Source organism: Trichomycterus rosablanca, chromosome 20, assembly GCF_030014385.1.
Source record: "Trichomycterus rosablanca isolate fTriRos1 chromosome 20, fTriRos1.hap1, whole genome shotgun sequence".
NCBI classification, from domain to species: Eukaryota; Metazoa; Chordata; class Actinopteri; order Siluriformes; family Trichomycteridae; genus Trichomycterus; species Trichomycterus rosablanca.
The window spans coordinates 21275904-21299845 of record NC_086007.1 but is presented as its reverse complement, the minus strand read 5'-3'; the positions used below and the strand labels follow the sequence as shown (position 1 = coordinate 21299845).

The window sequence follows — 23942 nt, the reverse complement described above, 5'->3', positions numbered from 1 at the left end:
AGTCCGGTACTGCTGCATTAACCAGAGGAGAAAGCGAACTGTTCTGTTTTGCGCGCATTAAAGTGACTGGCAAACGTGATGGAAGTGATGATGGTGCAGTTTGGTAAGTGAGCTCTGGGGTTCTTTTGTCCTGTGTGGGCTGATCTTTTGTGAACTAGGCGGATTGAATGAATGGGAAAAGAGGAAATGTGCAGATCTGAATGGGAGCGCAATGTGTATGATGGATGGTGGATTCTGAGAGAAGCACGACTCGTTGGATACTAGATCTTGTCCCATCACTGCTGAACTGTCAATGATGGAAGTTTAGCGCTGCCGCATCATCCCAAAACAAGTGTTTTACAAAACTAGGTTATTTTTCTCCCAGATCTGGACTTGGTCAGGACTTTGTGAGGTTGAAAATGGCTATAAACACTGATAGCGAGTTTGAGAAGTCGGGGCTGGCTGAGAGCGGCAAGGCTCTGCAGGAAACCGAAAAGCTGCTGAATGAAGCCGGTGCGGGAAACGGGCTCAGCCTGTCCAACTCTGGTACACTCACTGTGGACGTAGAGAAAGGGATCGAGGCGGAACAAAATGGCCATGGGGTGCAACTGAGATCAGAATCTGTGGGGCAACTCGGCTCGGCCCATCTTTCTTCCTCCAGACCAAGCTTGAGCCGCACATCATCCACCGGCAACGCCGTGCATGAGCAGGAGAAGCCTAAAGATTATCTGCTGCTGGTCATCCTGTCCTGCTTCTGCCTGGTGTGGCCAGTCAGCATCGTGGCACTCGTTTATTCAGTCATGGTGAGTACATGGTTCAGCTGTCACACCTTAACAATTCTGGGTAATCATAAGGTCGCTGGTTCAAGCCCCACCACTGCCAGGTTGGCACTGTTGGGCCCTTGGGCAAGGTTCTTACTGTCAGATAAAAGCGTCTACTAAATGCCGAACCATCTGAAGGTTCATCGCTTGTCCAAATGTGTTTTGAGCCATTGGATTGTTTGATTTCTAGACTAACTCAGTGGCGGTTCTAGGGGGGGCAACGGGGGCCAGTGCCCCTGTGACAACCAGCTTGACACCCCCCCCCCCCTTACGGCCCCCCTAGAAATAAGGTATATGTAACTCAAATTGAATATGAAAAAGAAAAGGACTGAATAAATGACATTTAAGCAGAGCAAATGCCTTAAATGATGATTCTTTGTTGATCTGTTTACATCAAACTCAAGAAAATGTAGACTGAAAACTGCATAAATAAAAATTCTATTGAATATCGACTGTTTCCTCTTAATGCCCACAATGCACATTTGGGCATAAAGTAATTGGCCCCTCTAGCATAGCCTCTGACCCCTGCCTGGCCCCCCCACCTCATATGGTCTAGAACCACCACTGAACTAACTAACATTTAAATAATCACTTTACGTGGATGAATTACCTAATTTATCTATTTATACTATTTCAAAAGTATGTAGACACACCTCATTACAATTCAGTCCAGGTTTCAGCTACAAGAACTGCTGACAGTTCAATGTAAAATCAGTCAGTTTAAGTGAGCACATGCTTTAAACCCTAAGGCAAGAGATTAAGAAAGGTCTTTTCCTGTTCCAGCATGACTGAGCATGTGCATAAGGGTCCATAAAAATATGGTTTTACCATTTTGGTCTGAAGGAACTGAAGGGCTTGCATAGAGCCTTCATCTCAACCAGACTGAACACCTTTGAGATAAATTAAAATGCCGATTGCAAGCGTCCATTGCAGATTAGTGGAAGGTTGACTCCATATTAATGGACATGGTTTAAAAATGGAATGTTTAGACCAGCTCATGGTCAAATGTCTACCTATTATTGGGCGTATAGTGTATCTTTAGGATTGGGATAGATACAAGAACTGATATAATAATTGGCACTTGGTGTTTAGTGTAAAAGATCGTTGTGAAGCAAGCAATATTGATATTACAGATTTGCTTACACCTTCAGTTAATTTGGAGGAGCCAGTCCACCTGCTGTCATATTTCTATGAATATGTCGAAGTATGTGGAGGAAATCCATAAAGAGATCCATAAAGTAGCTACTGACCACCAACCCAATTTAGTTATGGTCCACCCACAATTTTGAGATTTGTCATGCATTTAATAGTAAGGACATGAGAGTCACTGCCTATACCCCCACATCCAGCAGGCTTGCAAAAGTGCAATCCAGAAAGGGATCAAGAGACAAAGCAAAAATCAGTTGAGGCGCAAATTTAAATTTTACATTACATGGCCTAAAGTATTAGGCCAAATCCTTAATATGTTCTGCTGTTAAAGCCACACCCATCTCTAACAATTCCATAAAATCAATTATTATTAAAAGTACGCTTGTGTCCCTGTACTTAAAATAAAATTTGATAAAGTTAATGTGAAGAAACTCCAGGGTCTGGACTGAACCCTGTACTTAACCCCACATAACACCTTTAAGATACACTGGAATATTGACTTCTAGCCAGGCCTTCTCATTCATTGATAGTCAATCAATCAAAATGTATTTGTATAGTGCGTTTTACATTGGGCATTGCAGATTAGTGGAAGGTTGACTCCATGTTAATAGACAGGGTTTTGAAATGGGATGTTCAACCAGCTCATGGTTAAACGTCTACCAACTTTTGGGCGTATAGTGTAACTTTAGGATTGGGATAGATACAAGAACTGATATAATATTCGGCAATAATTGGCACTTGGTGTTTGGTGTAAAAGATCGTCGTGAGGCAAGCAATATTGAAATCAAAGCTCTGAGGATACTCTGGGGTATTGACTGCTAGCCAGGCCTTCTCATTCATTGATAGTCAATCAATCAAAATGTTTGTATTTGTATAGTGCTTTTTACATGGGCATTGTCTCAAAGCAACTTGATTCCAAGACCAAAAAAAAACTTAGAAGCAAGCTGAAGGACAAGAAGCAGTGGCAAGAAAAACACTCCCTAAATATTACAAGGAATAAATCTTGAGAGGAACATGGGAACTGCCTTCCTTCTTGGGTATTGTCCCTGAAATCTAATAGAAAGCCTTCCCAGAAGGTGAAAGGTTGTTGATGAAACCAAGGGTTGTCCAACTCCATATTAATGTTAATGGGTTTGGACTGTGATGTTCAACAAACTCATGTTCCTGTGTCCACATACTTTTGCCATATTGTGTACTTCAAAGGTTTGATAATCTAATGTAAAATCTGGATATTTTTTCCTGGGCAGTAAATAAACTTGCATAAAAAAATAGCATAAAGGAATAGCAACGAGCAAATACAACTGATGAAATGGTCATATCAGATTACCAAAAAGCATCATATATCAGATGATAATTGTTCCACCATGTTTATTCATTTGTGCAATTGCAAACAAGGATGCCATCATTTATAAATGCCTCTCATTTATTGTCAGAGGCTGGATAATGAGTATTGGGTGCGGCTCCATGTAATGGCCTGACTGGTGTGTGTGTGTGTGTGTGTGTAAGCAGTGTGGTGAGGACTGACTCTACCCAGATGTGATACAACATATTGTTGTCTCGATGCTGCTATGATATAGTTGCTCTCCTAAATATTTATTTCTGTATGTTCTCATTTGAATAAGGAAACCTTACTATCTGTTACGACTGTTTTAATGTTTCCTTAGGGTGTCGCCAGAGAAGGGTCCTGTACAGATACTTACAAATTTAAATAAAATACACTCTTAATACCAAAGAAGTGGATTTTGTTAGTTTATGGTTTCCATTTTGTGTAGTAGAGTCTTAAATTGCATTTGTACTGTAGATGCAGTGGTAAACTGTGTTTACTGACAAGGGTTTTCTGAAGTAATCCTAAACTAAAGTGATATTGTATTACAAAAGCATCTTGGTTTGTAGTACAGAACTCTTCGAAGGATCTATGGTCCAGAGATGTTCACAAGTCACAAAATACGAGATACGAGTCCGAGTCAAGTCACGAGTCTTTAGACTAGAGTCCGAGTCAAGTCACCAGTCAATATAATCTACACAAAACATATATTGGAAATGTGGCGTAGAAATAAACAAATAATATGTAAGTCCAGATAAAAAACAACAACAGATTAGCGACTGTATTTTGCTGTTTTACTTAGTGCCTTTACTTTCCTAGTCATTGTGCAAATAAATGTAATTTCCGTAACAAGAAGGTACCAGTTAAAAGCTTAAACTGATACGTTTTGTTTTTGTAAATCACGGCGCAGCGGGCAAAATCCAAAACACAGCAAAAAAAATCATAACCACTGCTTACCTTAGCTTATGTTCTTTCAGATGCTATTAAATTTATAACCGTGTGTCCCATTAGGAATATAATCCGTTATTTTGTAAATGTGCTTATAATTAAAAACCTCCAAACTTTTCCCGGTTGTGAAGTAAAACACAAACTCGTTAGAAAGCCAATCAAGCGTTTCATTACCACATCATCTGTGTGACGCAAACTGAATAAATGCAAATAACAGCATTTCTTACTAATATGGGGACTCACAGACTCGAGTCCCCATCTCTGCTACAGTCACAGGCCATAAAATATAGATTCTGCAGAATTTCTATAGATTTGTTTCTGAATCAATGAATAATATTATGAACTGTTGATGGAGAAATTTTTTAAAAAGTGCAACTCTGCAAAGAAACAAATTCACAGGAAAACAGATATTTAATTTTTAATCTACAGCTTATGGCTTATAATGTACTGTAGATACCCCTTAAAATTTTTAAAAATCTAATTGAGTGTAAAATTCATTCCATCTATTCCACTAGCACACCAGCGCCGAGATTCTAAACACCTCGGTTCGAATCTCGGCTCTGCCACCAATCGTCTGAGCGCTATCTAGTTGGCACAATTGGCAGGTCCTGCAGCAGACACGTTTCTGCTAGGGCGGGATGACCGGACTAAGTGGGTGGGGTCTTTAAACGCTGTGTAAGGCACCTTTGCAGAAAGCATAGGTGAAAAGAAAGGGTCCGCAAGGAATGCGCACGGGTCGGAGGAGGCGTAAGCAGCAATATACCATTTTCGAATGCAATTAAGAAGCCTTCACTTATGCTGGTTGGTAGCCGTTTCTCCATAGAGAACATTTAAAACAGGGGTGCCCAATACGTCAATAGCGATCTACCCGTCGATCGCACAGTGCACGCCGGTAGATTGCGCGTCATTCAAACAGGTCAATAAAGCACTGCTAATCTAGAAATGTTTCATTCATCAGTAGCCAGTTTGCGCCATTTTTGCATTTTTCCTTTTCTAACCTACACTGTTTATGAAGATGAGTGCACAACCAAGCACAAAGAAACCAAAAATGGTTTGATTCAGGCAAGAACACTGCAAAGATGGCTGTTTCGTTCATATGTGGAAGAAGCTGACGCAATCAAGGATCCCCAGCAGCGGAAGACAAATTGACTACGCTAAAATCTCGATCAAATTAGTGCATTACTGGAGCCACTCTTTGAAAAAAGGAAATGTGCTCCAGAAAGACACGGTTTGACAAGTTTGGCCTGAAGGGACTTGACCTAAACTGCACTAAACACCTTCAGTATGAACTAGAATGTTAGTTGTGAGCCAAACATTAGGCTAATTTTGACTAAATAGGCAAAAAATTTTAGATAGTGGGGGAGACTCCATATTGATTCCAAAATTTTATAATTGAATGTCCAACAAGCTCATAGTTAGGTGTCAACCTAGCTATGGTAATAAAGTGCACTAGTGTATAAGACAATATACACCAATCAGCCATAACATTAAAACCACCTCCTTGTTTCTACTCTCACTGTTCATTTTATCAGCTACACTTACCATATAGAAGCACTTTGAAGTTCTACAATTACTGACTGTATTCCATCTGTTTCTCTGCATGCTTTGTTATTGCCCCTTCATGCTGTTCTTCAATAGTCAGGACCCCACAGGACCACCACAGAGTAGGTATTATTTAGGTGGTGGATCATTCTCAGCACTGCAGTGACACTGACATGGTGGTGGTGTGTTAGTGTGTGTTGTGCTGGTATGAGTGGATCAGACACAGCAGCGCTGCTGGAGTTTTTAAATACCGTGTCCACTCACTGTCCACTCTATTAGACACTCCTACCTAGTTGGTCCATCTTGTAGATGCAAAGTCAGAGACAATCGCTCATCTATTGCTGCTGTTTGAGTTGGTCATCTTCTAGACCTTCATCATTGGTCACAGTACGCTGCCTACGGGGCGCTGTTGGCTGGATATATTTTTGGTTGGTGGACTGGATTCTCAGTTCAGCAGGGACAGTGAGGTGTTTAAAATCTCCATCAGCGCTGCTGTGTCTGATCCACTCATACCAGCACAACACACACTAACACACCACCACCATGTCAGTGTCACTGCAGTTCTGAGAATGATCCACCACCCAAATAATACCTGCTCTGTAGTGGTCCTGTGGGGGTCCTGACCATTGAAGAACAGCATGAAAGTTTTCATTCATCAGTAGCCAGTTTAAGCCATTTTTGCATTTTTCCTTTTGTAACCTGCACTGTTTGTGAACATGAGAACATGAAGAACTATGGCATCTGGTACAGACCAATTGAAGAGCTACTGCAGCCCTGCTGTGTATGTGTATCAGACATCTGATCTGGACATTGGAGCAATGGTCTTGTCTGACTTATCTGACCAATCCTGTGCAAGATCATGTGGACGGCCTGGTGGGGATGTTCCCATATTTAGGGATGATAACACGGCTAAATATACCGCCGAACTATTTAGAGGTATTTATTGAACAGCACCTTTCATGACTAATCAATGACCCTTCATGAGATTTTTCAGAGTAAAGGCTGTGTAGTAGCTCTACACTTACTTTATCCTTGAACATTCCAAAGAGGGGTAAAGCTGTTCTTGTGGCATATTCTTGCTTTACTCACATATTGTGTCCCGGCATGCAGACTGCTCCTACAAACATTTGTGAAAGAATGGGTTGCTCTCAGGAGCTCAGTGAATTCCAGCGTGGTACCGTGATAGGATGCCACCTGTGCAACAAGTCCAGTCGTGAAATTTCCTCGCTACTAAATATTCCACAGTCAACTGTCAGTGATATTATAACAAAGTGGAAGCGATCGGGAACAACAGCAACTCAGACACGAAGTGGTAGGCCATGTAAAATGACAGAGCAAGGTGAGCAGATGCTAAGGCGCATAGTGCACAGAGGTCGCCGACTTTCTGCAGAGTCAATCGGTACAGACCTCCAAACTTCATGTGGCCTTCAGATTAGCTCAAGAACAGTGTGTAGAGAGCTTCATGGGATGGGTTTCCATGGCCGAGCAGCTGCATCCAAGCCTTACATCACTAAGCGCAATGCAAAGCGTCGGATGCAGTGGTGTAAAGCACGCCGCCACTGGACTCTAGAGCAGTGGAGACGTGTTCTCTGGAGTGACGGATCACGCTCCTCCGTCTGGCAATCTGATGGACGAGTCTGGGTTTGGTGGTTGCCAGGAGAACGCTACTTGTCTGACTGCATTGTGCCAAGTGTAAAGTTTGATGGAGGGGGGATTGTTATGGTGTGAGGTTGTTTTTCAGGAGTTGGGCTCGGACCCTTAGTTCCAGTGAAAGGAACTCTTAATGATTCAGCATACTAAGAGATTTTGGACAATTTCATGCTCCCAACTTTGTGGGAACAGTTTGGGGATGGCCCCTTCCTGTTCCAACATGACTGCGCACCAGTGCACAAAGCAAGGTCCATAAAGACATGGATGAGCCAACCCGATAGAACACCTTTGGGATGAATTAGAGCAGAGACTGCGAACCAGGCCTTCTTAGTGTCTGACCTCACAAATGCGCTTCTGGAAGAATGGTCAAAAATTCCCATAAACACACTCCTAAACCTTGTGGAAAGCCTTCCCAGAAGAGTTGAAGCTGTTATAGCTGCAAAGGGTGGGCCGTCATTATATTAAACCCTATGGATTAAAAATGGGACGTCACTCAAGTTCATATGCGTGTGAAGGCAGACGAGCGAATACTTTTGGCAATATAGTGTATGTACGGGTGGATGTTATGTTGCATACAGGCCTTAACCACCAACCTCAGTCATTCAAACAGTCTATACCTAACCCTGCATGGCTGAATTTAAACACCAGCATTGCTCTTTCTGTGAGAGGGGTGAAAACCAGAAGAAACTAGAGCTGGCTTCTTAACTCAATAGTGGGAGAGAGAGGTCAATTTAGCTTTTCTGCGGAGGGAAAATTGCACCTGTTTTCCAGACGTCGTTCTCAGAAACGGTTCATGTACCCAATAGAGGTGGTTCGGCAGAAAGAAAGAGTAAGAGAGAGAGAACCAGCCAATGACTTACTGGTGCATTGACAGTCAGGTATTGTAAATTCTGGGTACTGGCAACTTTACCTTAGCTGACATCTTGAACCCTACCCTGGACGCCTACATGAACAATGATCGGAATAATGCTGATCAGGGTGTGGCTCTCCATACACAAAGCTGATCGGCATATGAACTCATCTCGTGCAGGTGAAAAGATGCAGTCGGCTACTGCGTGTCAGAGGGGGCGTGTGTTAGTCACGGCTCTCCTCAGTCAGAGAGGAGGTTAACATCAGTAGAGAGGAAGCATAATGCAATTGGGTAATTGGATACGCTAAAGTCAGTAAAAAAGGGGAGAAAATGCATAAATAAAATTTAAAAATTACACTAGTTCCCCAGACAGGGATCTCAAAAATAATCAGGTGAGTTTGATTGCATAATTATATAACCTCCCAGAAATATGACCCATTTTTACTGAAACAAGGTGCACCCTATGGTGCAAAACCAGGTGTTTACATATTAGAGTATGACTACTACCACATATAATATGCTTAATAAACACCAGGATAGTGGCACTAGTAACTGGAAGGTCAACGATTTGAACCCAATACTGCCCTGGTGTATATATATATAGATTTACTTTTAGCGTATTCAATCACCCAATTGCATTATGCTTCCTTTCTACTGGTGCCGATCCCCGCCCTGACTGAGGAGAGCGAGACTTTCACACACACACACACACACACACACCCGACACGTGTGCAGTAGCCGACTGCATCTTTTCACCTGCACGAGGTGAGTTCATATGTGGATCAGCTTTGTGTACAGAGAGCCACACCCTGATCAACGCATTATTCCTTGACTCTGTGCGGGTGCCATCAATCAGCCAGCCGTAATTACATCAGTTATGAGGAGTCCCTATCCAGCTTCCACCCTGTATCAACAACAAGTCAATCATTGGTCATGTAGGCACCCAGCCCAGCCGGATGACAGAGCTGAGTTTCGATACGACGGTGTTTTACCGCTGTGCCACCTGAGCGCCAATTTATATTTTTTATATAAGACTTAATATATAAAGGGTTGCCAGTTTCTTATTAGGTCATTTATATAATATCACTACATCCTTTCAGACTGCTTCCTGTCCAATGTCATTCAGCAGTTCAGTGTGATCAAAGAAAGATGCTATTGGCCCTCTGTTATATCCATAAAGTCACAGACTCCAGCCATTGGTTTGGATCGCTAGATTAAAGGGTGAATTTCATAATTTTGCCACTTAGGAGCCCTAGCTAACGTTTCATCCAAAGCAACATATAATAAATACATTGATATAAAGCAAGTAATTAAGGGTTTAGTGGAATTTTACAAGAACCCATTGGTTCAGCTAGTGCCAGGCATTTTGGGGACACAACCACTAACCGTTTAAGAAGGAGCAATTTCATTATTTGATTGGTGTAAGGAACACAAACCTGGTGGAAAGTAATATTGTTCAATCAGTCAGCTTTCACCATATTCTCTACATCTGGGCAATATTATATCTGACGATAGCTAAAGGATGCTTTCAACCCACAAAGTATGGTTCCATTTGTACAAGTACGTCAGGGAATCCATTATGATGTGAGCAACCATTTAATGGAAACTATTTAGTCCAAAGATTGTTTTGCATTATCATAAACCAGCCAACAAATATGAACAAATATGCACAACCCCTCTTTCCTGGTAATGTCCCAAATTCCAGGATGATAGTGCTTTTTTTTTCCCCCACTTTTTCCCCCAATTTTCTCCCCCAATCTAGTCGCGTCCAATTACCCTGATTGCGTCCTCTATACTGATTCGACCCTTCACCGCTGACTGAGGACGCCTCTCAACTAACATACGACACCTCCAGCACGTACAGTCAGTACAGACTGCATTTTTCACCTGCACGAGTCGAGTTCATACATCGACGGGCACTGTGTACGGAGGGCCACACCCCCATCAGCATTATTCCTCAGCCCTGTGCAGGCGCCATCAGTCAGCCAGCAGGGGCCGCAGTCGCACCAGTTATGAGGACCTATGATCCGACTTTTTACCCTCTAACCCTGAACAACAGCCAATCGTTGTTCATACAGCCGCCCAGCCCAGTCGATACAATGTATTCGAAACCCCAACTCTGGTGCGCTGGCGTACTTTACCGTTGCGCCACCTGAGACATGATAGTGTTTTTTAAAGATGTACTTTTTGAAGAATGGCCCAGCATCCTGCAGTGCTTAGATTCATGCACCACCTAAATAATACCTGCTCTGTGGTGGTCCTGTGGGGGTCCTGACCATTGAAGAACATGGTGAAAGCAGGCTAAAAAGGTATGTAGAGAAAGAGATGGACTACAGTCAGAAATTATAGAACTACAAAGTGCTCCTTTATGGTAAGTGGAGCTGATAAAATGGACATTGAGTAGTTTTAATGTTATGGCTGATCAAGTGAGTTGTGTACAGATTTGAAGGTTTAGCGCAAGATTTAGCATAACGAGAGGGCCAGAACTACAGGACTGTTACTGCATGCCTGGCAGTTATCTGGGTGAGTTATGGCCGTCCGTGGTGCAGCAAAGCGCAAAAGCTCGTGTCCACACGTGCCTTCTGTTTCCTTTTTCCTCTGCAACGGCATTGGACCCTGTCCGGTGCGAAACACTTAAACAGCTCGGCAGCTGGTAACAAAAAAAAACTCAGGAAAAAAATGCGGTTCGCCCCGGGCTGCACATTTTGAAACAGGATCTGCTGAGTTTTTCCACTACTGAGTGTAACATCACATTATAGATGCTTACTGTCAGTGGAATCAGATTTCTAGCACACCTGCTCACACACAACAGAGGCTTTATGTACAGTAAGACAGCTGAGTCAGTCGGCTCGCCCGACCGGCAGATGCGTTCGGTTTCCGGTGCTTTAGTGCACCGTTTAGCTCTCCTCCCAGTGTTCTCCGGCCTCTGACGGGGGCCGGGCTCTCCATTATTAATGGTTCAAGCATGTACTCTGAGCATCTTCTGCCATCGCAGAGTACGCTTGGTAAAATCGAGGGGGGGAGGGGGAACACCCATGTGTCTGCCAAGTCTCTTCAATTGTGCGCATACTGTATGCTTGTACCTGTAAGAAATCGAAGAATTTAAAATCCACGGGGAAAATATCGCCAGCTAGCCTATCACGGAATCAATACGGCCATTTATCGTGCAGGGGGAGGCGTTCCTGCCCCTCCTTCCTGCAGAGAAAGTGCACGGATCATTACATTTCTGCACAGCTCCAGTCTTCCTATCCAGTCAAGCAAAGTATTGCAATATCTACAGCTTTTAACATACAATTGCCAAGACAGTATCGCATCAAAGCTCCGTCTGTCATTACAGTAAGAGTTACAGTAAAGAACTTTAGGCATTCCAATAGACTCAGTTTTATAATTAACACACATTGATTTAAGTCACGTAGGTGGCGTTTTATTCTGATTGCACTTGACGATCGATAGATGCGTCGGCCTCACGTTATACCCCAGCTTAGATGTCTGAGCCACTCTGCAGTATTTGAAACCGAAGGTAATGAAGGGGGGTATACAGCAGCAAGGTTGGCACATTTTTATATTGCCTGACAGTGCAGACACTGCATATGGGTTTGAGCTTTTGGAGTGGAAGTAGGTCCAATGAATGGTTCCACAGCTGTAGCCTGTGTGACTACAGAAACAAAGCCTCCCGGTGGATGGAGGGTGGAGTGCTTGTGTGCAAATACAGCTGTGATGCCGAGTGGCACAATAACTGGTGGGGGGAAGGGGGGTGGGGGTCTTTGGTGCAGTACAAAGAGAAGATTATGACAGTCATGTAGTAATTTCCCCAATGTTTATTCATATTTACATAAAATTTAAAGCATATTAATTTATTTGTAATATACACAGGGTTTAAAATATATATATATACATACACGGATCATCCATAACATTAAAACCACCTCCTTGTTTCTACAATCACTGTCTATTTTATCAGCTCCACTTACCATATAAAAGCACTTTGTAGTCTACAATTACTGACTGTAGTCCATCTGTTTCTCTACATGCTTTGTTAGCTCCCTTTCACCCTGTTCTTCAATGGTCATGACCCCCACAGGACCACCACAGATTAGGTACTATTTAGGTGTCACTGCAGTGACACTGACATGGTGGTGGTGTGTTAGTGTGTGTTGTGCTGTCCACTCTATTAGACACTCCTACCTAGTTGGTCCACCTTGCAGATGTAAGGTCAGAGACGATCGCTCATCTATTGCTGCTGTTTGAGTTGGTCATCTTCTAGACCTTCATCAGTGGTCACAGGACGCTGCCCATGGGGCGCTGTTGGCTGGATGTTTTTGGTTGGTGGACTATTCTCAGTCCAGCAGTGACAGTGAGATGTTTAAAAAAATCCATCAGTGCTGCTGTGTCTTATCCACTAATACCAGCACAACACACACTAACACACCAGTCAGTGTCACTGCAGTGCTGAGAATGATCCACCACCTAAATTGATGAAAGCATGAAATGGGGCTAACAAAGTATGTAGAGAAACAGATGGACTACAGTCAGTAATTGTAGAACTACAAAGTGCTTCTATATGGTAAGTGGAGCTGATAAAATAGACAGTGAGTGTAGAAACAAGGAGGTGGTTTTCCTTTTTATGGATTGTTAATTTAAAGGATTATATTGAAAATAACATTAAGACAAAATTGCATATGGTACCACTGAACTTAACACTTTTAATGTAGTCACCTAAGCAATTAAAAATATTACTAAAGCATTAGAACGTGATTGATTATTTTGCTTCTGAGAACAGGAATAAACAGAAATGAAAAGCTCCACTCTTCTGCACCCAGTTCAGCACCACGGACAGGGTGGTTAATCGGTTTGCACAGTGCTCCGATCGCACTTGATGGTTTCAATCCAGCGTCTATGGGAAGATTTTCTTGAGGTCATCCCATGTAACCGAGCCCACTCAAGATTGTAGTGGTAATGGTAGGGTGAGGCTGGTACCGCCACTGTCAGAGGCTTTTTTCTTTCAGCTCTGCTGCTCGGTATCGATCGCTTTAATGCAGTCTACTGGAGGGGCTTTCCCCAGGGTGCACTGAAGGCCTAATAGGAAGTGGTGGCATAGGCCCCTGTTAACGCTGTCAGGAAGCTTAGCATGTCTCCACATCGTAATGGCAGAGACGCTGCAATAAGTGACGAAGAAATATAAAATGAAAAGCGTGTAATATTCACTTAATATAGAGGTTCTTATACAGGGGGTCCCCACCTTTAATAAAAAGCTACACTCACCGAGCACTTAATTAGATCTGTTATGTACATTCATTGATTATTTCTTAATCTAACATATACACTGATCAGCCATAACATTAAAACCACCTCCTTGTTTCTACACTCAGTCCATTTTATCAGCTCCACTTACATATAGAAGCACTTTGTAGTTCTACAATTACTGACTGTAGTCCATCTGTTTCTCTGCATGCTTTGTTAGCCCCCTTTCACCCTGTTCTTCAATGGTCAGGACCCCCACAGGACCACTACAGAGTAGGCATTATTTAGGTGGTGGATCATTCTCAGCACTGGAGTGACGCTGACATGGTGGTGGTGTGTTAGTGTGTGTTGTGCTGGTATGAGTGGATCAGACACAGCAACTGATGGAGTTTTTAAACACCTCCGTACGCAAAGCCGACCTCATGCGCAAATCCACCAAAGTATGGGTGAATAAGAAGGACATGGAGGGAGTGTGTATCAGAGATGGGGACTCGAGTCTGCGTAAGTTGCACACACAGCGACTTCAGACTCGACTCGGACTCGTTTCAAATGATTTGGAATTGACTCATGACTCACAAAAAAATGACTCCCACGTAAGTTGCACACACAGCGACTTCAGACTTGACTCTGACTCATTTCAAATGACTCGTAAACAACAAGAGTCCTAAGCGTCAGCATGTGTTAACATTAGTTACACAAGGTAGAAGGTCTATATATATATATATATATATACTGTATATATATATATATATATATATATATATATATATATATACAGGGGTTGGACAAAATAACTGAAACACCTGGTTTTAGACCACAATAATTTATTAGTATGGTGTAGGGCCTCCTTTTGCGGCCAATACAGCGTCAATTCGTCTTGGAAATGACACAGTGACACAGTGGTCAGAGGGATTTTAAGCCATTCTTCTTGCAGGATAGTGGCCAGGTCACTACGTGATGCTGGTGGAGGAAAACGTTTCCTGACTCGCTTCTCCAAAACACCCCAAAGTGGCTCAATAATATTTAGATCTGGTGACTGTGCAGGCCATGGGAGATGTTCAACTTCACTTTCATGTTCATCAAACCAATCTTTCACCAGTCTTGCTGTGTGTATTGGTGCATTGTCATCCTGATACACGGCACCGCCATTGGATGCACATGGTCCTCCAGAATGGTTCGGTAGTCCTTGGCAGTGACGCGCCCATCTAGCACAAGTATTGGGCCAAGGGAATGCCATGATATGGCAGCCCAAACCATCACTGATCCACCCCCATGCTTCACTCTGGGCATGCAACAGTCTGGGTGGTACGCTTCTTTGGGGCTTCTCCACACCGTAACTCTCCCGGATGTGGGGAAAACAGTAAAGGTGGACTCATCAGAGAACAATACATGTTTCACATTGTCCACAGCCCAAGATTTGCGCTCCTTGCACCATTGAAACTGACGTTTGGCATTGGCACGAGTGACCAAAGGTTTGGCTATAGCAGCCCGGCCATGTATATTGACCCTGTGGAGCTCCCGACGGACAGTTCTGGTGGAAACAGGAGAGTTGAGGTGCACATTTAATTCTGCCTTGATTTGGGCAGCCGTGGTTTTATGTTTTTTGGATACAATCCGGGTTAGCACCTGAACATCCCTTTCAGACAGCTTCCTCTTGCGTCCACAGTTAATCCTGTTGGATGTGGTTTGTCCTTCTTGGTGGTATGCTGACATTATCCTGGATACCGTGGCTCTTGATACATCACAAAGACTTGCTGTCTTGGTCACAGATGCGCCAGCAAGAGGTGCACCAACAATTTGTCCTCTTTTGAACTCTGGTATGTCACCCATAATGTTGTGTGCATTGCAATATTTTGAGCAAAACTGTGCTCTTACCCTGCTAATTGAACCTTCACACTCTGCTCTTACTGGTGCAATGTGCAATTAATGAAGATTGGCCACCAGACTGGTCCAATTTAGCCATGAAACCTCCCACACTAAAATGACAGGTGTTTCAGTTATTTTGTCCAACCCCTGTATATATATATATATATACATACACGCAAGGCACGCATTGGGTAAATGTTACAGCCAGCTTCCGGAATAGTGATGAAGCGTCGTTCCCTACTCCCTACACGGTTTGAAGTTCACTTAATTTGAACATTTTCATTACCTTGGATTGGAATCTCACTTAAAATGGTGGAATACCCTACATAGTGCACTTCACAGGAACAACTAGGTTGAATGGAATGCTCCTACAGAATTGGCGCTAATGGTTGAAAGACCGCTTTCTGAACCAATCAGACCTTCTGATTTTAATTGTTAGTAAGAAATGCTGTTATTTGCATTTATTCAGTTTGCATCACACAGATGATGTGGTAATGAAACGCTTGATTGGCTTTCTAACGAGTTCGTGTTTTACTTCACAACCGGGAAAAGTTTGGAGGTTTTTAATTATAAGCACATTTACAAAATAACGAATTATATTCCTAATGGGACACACGGTTATAAATGTACTAGCATCTGGAAGAAGATAAGCTAAGGTAAGCAGTGGTTATGATTTTTTTTGCTGTGTTTTGGATTGTGGCCGCTGTGCCGTGATTTATCGCGCGCTTTTGTTTTGCAGTGAAAACAAAACGTATCAGTTTAAGCTTTTAACTGGTACCTTCTTGTTACAGAAATTACATTCATTTGCACAATGACTAGGAAAGTAAAGGCACTGAGTAAAACGGCAAAATACAGTCGCTAATCTGTTGTTGTTTTTTATCTGAACTAATATATTGTTTATTTCTACGCTACATTTCCAATATATGTTTTGTGTAGATTATATTGACTTGTGACTTGACTCGTATTTTGTGACTTGTGAACATCTCTGGTGTGTGTCAGTCAATACAATTGGCTACACTAAAATTTGGGAGAAAAAAAGGGTAAAATGCAGTTCATCCCCAACATTCAGGTTCAGAGCATTTTGTGAAATCGGAATAGTTTGGGCACTATAATGATCTGTTTTTTTTCTCTTTTGTTCAGTCGAGAAACAGCCTTCAGCAGGGGGATATTGACGGGGCGAGACGTCTGGGTCGACTGGCTCGTCTGGTCAGCATTGTGGCCATCTGCCTGGGGATTACCATGATTACTGTCTACACTGTGGTGACACGTAAGAAAACACTTACACTTAATCTCTTAAACATGTGGTTGAGGTAGGACGGTAGGGTAACCAGCACCCAAAGGTGGAGCAGTCCGGGTCCTTTCTGAGTGGAGTTTGCATGTTCTCCCGGGTCTGTTTGGGTTTTCTCCGGATGTTCGGGTTTCTTCCTACAGTCCAAAGACAAGCAGTCAGGTTAATTGGAGATATTTAAGTCCCCCTAGGTATGAGTGTGTGTGTGAATGTGTTTATGGAATGCGGTTGTGTGAAAACCGCATACGGTAAAACACGCTAGCACACCAGAGCTGACATTTCGAACTCATCAATTCGAATCTCAGCTCTGCCATCCGGCTGGGCTCAACTTCTTTGGTCGACCTTGGCCTATATATATATACAGTATATATACACACTGAACAGCCATAACATTAAAACACTCACTGTCCATTTTATCAGCTCCACTTACCATATAGAAGCACTTTGTAGTTCTACAATTACTGACTGTAGTCCATCTGTTTCTCTACATGCTTTGTTAGCCTTCTTTCACCCTGTTCTTCAATGGTCAGGACCCCCACAGGACCACCACAGAGTAGGTATTATTTAGGTGGTGGATCATTCTCAGCACTGCAGTGACACTGACATGGTGGTGGTGTGTTAGTGTGTGTTGTGCTGGTATGAGTGGATCAGACTCAGCAGAACTGCTGGAGTTTTTAAATACCGAGTCCACTCAATGTCCACTCTATTAGACACTCCTACCTAGTTGGTCCACCTTGTAGATGTAAAGTCAGAGACGAGCGCTCATCTATTGCTGCTGCTTGAGTTGGTCATCTTTAAGATGTTCATCAGTGGTCACAGGACGCTGCCCACGGGAGCTGTTGGCTGGATATATTTGGTCAGTGAGGTGTTTAAAAACTCCAGCAGCATTGCTGTGTCTGATCCACTCATACCAGCACAACACACACTAACACACCACCACCATGTCAGTGTCACTGCAGTGCTGAGAATGATCCACCTAAATAATACCTGCTCTGTGGTGGTCCTGATTATTGATGAACAGCATGAAAGGGGGCTAATAAAGCATGCAGAGAAACAGATGGACTACAGTCAGTAATTGTAGAACAACAAAGTGTTTCTATATGGTAAGTGGAGCTGATAAAATGGACACTGAGTGTAGAAACAAGTAGGTGGTTTTAATGTTATGGCTGATCGGTGTGTATATATATATATATATATATATATATATATATACGTATATATAAATATAAAATTTACTTTAATTAAAAATGTAGTTTCAGCTTAAATTAATCCATACCAAGAGTGCAAATAATTTTGGAGCGGACTGTAAGTTAACATTATTGATTTGATATTATAATATCAAACGATGAGACTTGTTTAATATTGTATGACCTCTTTTAAACAATAAGAGGCTGCACTTACAACAGTCTTAATAAAGACTGCCAAAATAGCACAAAGCACAAAACTCAAACCACTCAATCAGAAAGAGTTGGGACAGTATGAAAAATGCAAATAAAATAAAAACACAGGGTTCCTTACATTTACTTTGACTTTTATTTCATTGCAGACAGGATGAACCTGAGATATTTCATGTTTTGTCTGGTCAACTTCATTTCATTTATTAATAAACCTTCATTCTTGCATTTCAGGCCTGGAACACATTCCAAAAAAAGTTGGGACGGAGGCCATTTAGGGCTAGTAATGAGGTGAAAAAACTAAATAATGATGTGATTCCAAACAGGTGATTGTAATCATGGTTTGGTACGAAAGCAGCATCCAGGAAAGGCTGAGTCTCTGATGAGCGAAGATGATCAGAGGATCTCCAGTTTGTCAACAAATGTGTGAGAAAATTATTGAAATGTTTAAAAACAATGTACCTCAAAGAAAGATTGGAAGGGATTTGCATATTTCTCCCTCTACAGTGCATAATATCATTAAATGATTCAATATATCGGGACGAATTTCAGTGCGTAAAGGCCAAGGGCGCAAGCTTAAGCTGAACACCCGTGATCTTCGATCCCTCAGACGGCACTGCATCAAGAACCGTCACTTAACAATAGCTGATATAACCACATGGGTGAGGGATTACTTTGGCAAACCTTTGTCAAGCGCTACAATACAGAGTTACATGCACAAATACCACTTAAATCTTTACTGTGCAAAAAAGAAGCCTTATGTTAACCATGTCCAGAAGCGGCATCGACTTCTCTGGGCTCTGAGGCATCTAGGATGAACCATCACACAGTGGAAACGTGTATTGTGGTCAGATGAATCAGCATTCCCAGTATTTTTTGGAAAAATGGACGCCGTGTGCTCCGGACCAAAGACAAAAAGTCCAGAAGTCAGGGTCTGCCATGGTATGGGGCGATGTCAGTGCCCTTGGTCATTTACACTTCTGTGATGCAGCATTAATGCAGAAAAGTACATTGAGATCTTAGAGCAACATGTGCTCCCTTCAAGACGTCATCTTTTCCAGGGACGTCCATGCATTTTTCAACAAGACAATGCAAAACCACATGCTGCACACATTACAAAGGCATGGCTGCGGAAGAAGAGGGTACCTTGCAGTCCTGACCTGTCCCCAATAGAGAATTTTAAAAGGAAAAATGTGACGACGACCCCGTACTGTTGCACATCTTAAGACGTGTTTGCAGGAAGAATGAGACAAAATTAAAAGCTGAAACACTAAATCACTTGGTCTCCTCGGTGCCAAAACGTCTTTTAAGTGTGGTGAAAAGGAACGGCAACATTACAAAGTGGTAAATGCTTTACTGTCCCAGGTCTGAAATGCAGGAATGGATGTTATTAATGAATGAGATGAAGTTGACCAGACAGAACATGAAATATCTTATCATTAGCTTTTTCCACCCTGTCCCAACTTTTTCTGATTTGGGGTTGTATTTTCTAGTTGTATTTTAACAAAAATACTGAAGAATAAAGCACAGCAAATTATTTTTTATCTAAATAATGTACCTAAATGTAAAGAAAAGTAGCTTTTTATCAATCATGTTGACATTATTTGATAGATTAATAATACATGATTTATTTCCATGTGTTTCTTTATACACCGATGTGGCATAACATTATGACCACCTTTCTAATATTGTGTTGGTCTACCTTTTGCTGCCAAACAGCCCTGCAACTGCGATGCACCGTGTGTCTGACACCTTTCTATCAGAACCAGCATTAACTTCTTCAGCAATCTGAGCTACAGTAGCCCGTCTGTTGGATCGGACCAGACGGGCCTCAATGAGCCCTGGTCGCCCATGACCGTGTCGCCGGTTTACCACTTTTCCTTCCTTGGACCACCGCATACTGAGCACTGCAGACCGGGAACACCCCACAAGAGCTGCAGTTTTGGAGATGCTCTGTCCCAGTCGTCCAGCCGTTACAATTTGCTGAGTAATATATCCCACCTACTAACAGGTGCCGTGATGAGACAATCAGTGTTGTTCACTTCACCTGTCAGTGGTCATAATGTTATGCCTCGTCGGTGTATTAAAGCATGCAGAACGTTGGTGATTGATTTCACACACTGGATGTATTTGGTTTATCCACCATCTAAGCGTCTGTTCTTTCTCCCACAGTAACCGGATAATGAACAGGAACCACCCAGGCGAGAAGAACTAACCACCCACAGCAAAACAAAAGAGAAAAAGTCCTCAATGATGTAATTAGAAAAAAAGGCAATTTTCTTCCAGTATAAAACTACAAACGGTGTGTTGCAAGACCTATTTACAGAGAAATGACATGCATGTGTGTGCTTGATGACAAATATATACAACAAAATAAAGAAAATACAGGTTTTAAATGACCACTGACTGAATAGTGTATATAAACCACGGTTCCTTCGAGGAACCGACCGAAGATGCCAAGGATGAGACTTCAGCAGGACGCCAAGAGATGGGACTCCGACTCTGAGCTCCGAGCTGCTTTATAATCTCATATCACTTCCGGGCTTGCATTCCACAGATATATTTGCGATATAACTCGATATATATTTTATATACGTATTTGTATGCCAAGAATAAAAAACAGCCCACAGAAATGAACGTGGGAGAACGGGAGCACTGGTACTGGAACACTGGGTTGATTTAACCAAGGGAAGTGGAAATGCGATCAGCAATTCAGAAAAAAAAAAAAATTATTTTCTATTTCGAGCAGTTGGTTGTGAGAAACAGCGCCTGCATGCCTTTCTCGGTGGTGAATAATTAAATATCATCACTTCCAATTACAATTTGCTCTGGATGAACACTAGAAGTGATTGTACTCGATATACGTTGGTAACGAACGGGCTGGGCTGTTCTCTCCGTTTTAAACAAAGTAGTCCTGAAACGCATGTTACCTCGTTTAATCGACCTGCTGACGCATGGGTGTACGTCTGAAGGCATGAAGAGGGCAGCAGGCCAGTTCCGAGTTCTGCCCTCAGATCTGTACACTACCAACGATCACGCCCCCCTGAATATACAAGTCAAGAATGCTAGTTTTCGCCCTTTTGGACTGCTAACTTGTATACGTATGCTATATATATTAACATATATATATTTAAAATATTTACGCATGCTGTAGGCAGACAGTACACGGGTTTTCTATCGGCATTTTAAATCGACCTCCTCCTCGAAGTCCTACAAATTTCAACTCACGGATGTTGCTTTGATGGATGGATCTATGGACGATTTATATTTACGATAAATTTCTACATCATTTCTACATGATCTGAATCAATGTCGCTCACACAGACCTAGATCTGACTTATCCTTACTTTTCCCTCGAGCCAGCAGCTTTATTCATTCCAGATTAAATATTTTACTGCCCCGTTTACTCATTTAAAAGCACTTTATTATACTTATTAAACACTTGAGAATTTGTACACAAGGTTTAATGTTGTTTTTCCGTCTTTGATAGAGATGCCTTAGTTCGAAGCTGTGTAGTTAGGATGGACAGGATACAACTGTTAGCACCAACAAACCAATTCGTCCACACACTGTATGACTGTATGAAAGTATGAATGTACGTAGTGGTAGAGAATGAGCATCACTGGTCATTTCACTCAGATGTTCCTGTCTACAATCCGGTACTTAACTGTACTTTAATGTGCAGTGCCAATAATAAAGAGATGCAAAGTGCTGCTAAGTGTCTGTAAACTTCTGTACTTTTCTTCTATTCATCGGATTTTGGCACCTTGGTTTATTTTGGATACGTTCTTATTCGATTGTGTATTTTATTGTGTACTTCTGCATGGATGAAATAAATGTTAATACGCATGGTCCAAGAGATCCGTCTCGTTATTCATTTCAGTGATTCATTAATGAAGGGGAAGTAAAGAGATATAAGCTGGCAGCACACAGACTATACGGCAGATACTTGTTCAAAAACTGTCTTTCAAAAACTGACTGCCATTTAGTCGAAAATATACCAGGGATCTTCAAAAAGTTTACACATTTTTATATTTTTGTTGGAAACAGAGAGGGCTATTGTGTTGGTCCCCCTTTTGCTGCCAAAACAGTCCTGACCTGTCGAGGCATGGACTCCACTAGACTCCTGAAGGTGTGCTGTGGTATCTGTCACCATGATGTTAGCAGCAGATCCTTTAACTCCTGTAAGTTGTGAGGTGGGGCCTCCATGGATCAGACTTGTTTATCCAGCACATCCCACAGATGCTCGATTGAATTGAGATCTGGGGCATCTGGAGGCCAAGTCAACACCTCAAACTCGTTGTTGTGCTCCTCAAACCATTCCTGAAGCATTTTTGCTCTGTGGCAGGGCGCATTATCCTGCTGAAAGAGGCCACAGCCATCAGGGAAGAGCATTACCATGAAAGGGTGTACATGGTCTACAACAATGCTTAGGTAGGTGGTGCGTGTCAAAGTAACATCCACATGGATGGAAGGACCCAAGTTTACCCAGCAGAACATTGCCCAAAGCATCACACTGCCTCCGCCAGCTTGTCTTCTTCCCATGGTGCATCCTGGTGCCATGTGTCCCCCAGGTAAACGACGCACACGCACCCGGTCATCCACGTGATGTAAAAGAAAACGTGATTCATCAGACCAGGTCACCTTCTTCCATTGCTCCGTGGTCCAGTTCCAATGCTCAAGTGCCCATTGTTGCAGTGGTGGACAAGGGTCAGCATGGGCACCCTGACTGGTCTGCGGCTTTGCAGTCCCATACGCAACAAACTGTAATGCACTGTGTATTCTGACACCTTTCTATTAGAACCAGCATTAACTTCTTCCATCCATCAACCTGTATTAAGCCGACAGATCCTTGTGTACACGTTGGGGAAAAATGCAACGGCCTCAGATCATAGAGAAGGACTAAACTTGTTGCTTTAACGTGAGGTCTATTTTAAGCTCTTTCTGTAATACCACCCAATACCCAAATAGCTAAATTGAATTTCAACATTTCAGCAAGAGTGACGATAGGAAACTGCTGTGACCTTTGAATAAAGTCCTAAATGTGTGCACCGTAGGGCTGACGCAAGCTTTTGTACGAGAGCTGGTTTTGATTCCTTCAAAGAGGAAACATTTTAACCACCTTGTTTCCTTGCACCTGCCTTTAGGAACTATCCATAGTTATCTAATTCAATTGTAGTGCTGTCTCAAATATGCCTGTAGTGACATTTATGAACAGATCTGGCAACCAGGTTTGCTAAATCTTGACAGAAGCAGCCCATCGTCTCTTCAAGACAAGCCTAAATCAGCCCGATATTTCATTTTATTTCCAAAAAATGGCTGTTTATTTATAATAAACAAAAGCTGTTAACGAAAAGTCAAATTCGGGACATAATTAAAGCTACACAAAGGCACAAGTCTTTAAACAGTGTTCTATATTATTATTAGGGATGCATCAATACCATTTTTTCCCAACCGAGTACAAGTACATGTATTTTTGTACTTGCCAATACCGATACCGATACCAATACCTATTTAGAATGATGGAGTTATTGAGTTGGAGGTTAATAAATATTTTTGCAATGTTGGTGTTTTGTTGTTATGTTTTGTAGAGAACGATCAGGTCAGAAATACTGTAAAACGTGTGTGTGCTGGTGTATTCTGATATAAACTATATTATCCCCCTGTCCCACCTGTTTACACTCCTCTCCTGCGTTTCCCCTCACACCGTATACTGCGTTCTCATTGGCTGTTCGACATGTCACTCATTCCCAGTCGCACATCTCAGATCAGATATCTGACATGCTAGAAAACTCGATCCGGTCGGAGTAACGCCGAGTTGCTCCCGAGCCGGCAAATCTAGCGCCGATCAGTCACCGAGCGAAAATCAGGGCAAAAATCATGTAGTGTG

At 42.3% G+C, this 23942-nt stretch overlaps 1 protein-coding gene across 1 annotated transcript; it reads left to right on the top strand.

Annotated features, from left to right (window-relative positions):
* On the top strand, nucleotides 1-21904 carry trarg1a (trafficking regulator of GLUT4 (SLC2A4) 1a). The gene is made up of 3 exons (XM_063016317.1): nucleotides 1-782; nucleotides 16511-16637; nucleotides 20225-21904. Exons 1-3 carry the CDS (start codon nucleotides 399-401, stop codon nucleotides 20233-20235), a joined length of 522 nt encoding a protein of 173 aa, XP_062872387.1. The 5' UTR covers nucleotides 1-398; the 3' UTR covers nucleotides 20236-21904.
* Nucleotides 21905-23942: the final 2038 nt, after the last annotated feature.

Excerpts from the sequence above, each read along its gene's own strand:
- trarg1a (XM_063016317.1), top strand. The coding sequence starts at position 399 with ATGGCTATAAACACTGATAGCGAGTTTGAGAAGTCGGGGCTGGCTGAG. Across the intron at positions 783-16,510 it reads CACTCGTTTATTCAGTCATG|TCGAGAAACAGCCTTCAGCA; the intron begins GTGAGTACATGG and ends TCTTTTGTTCAG.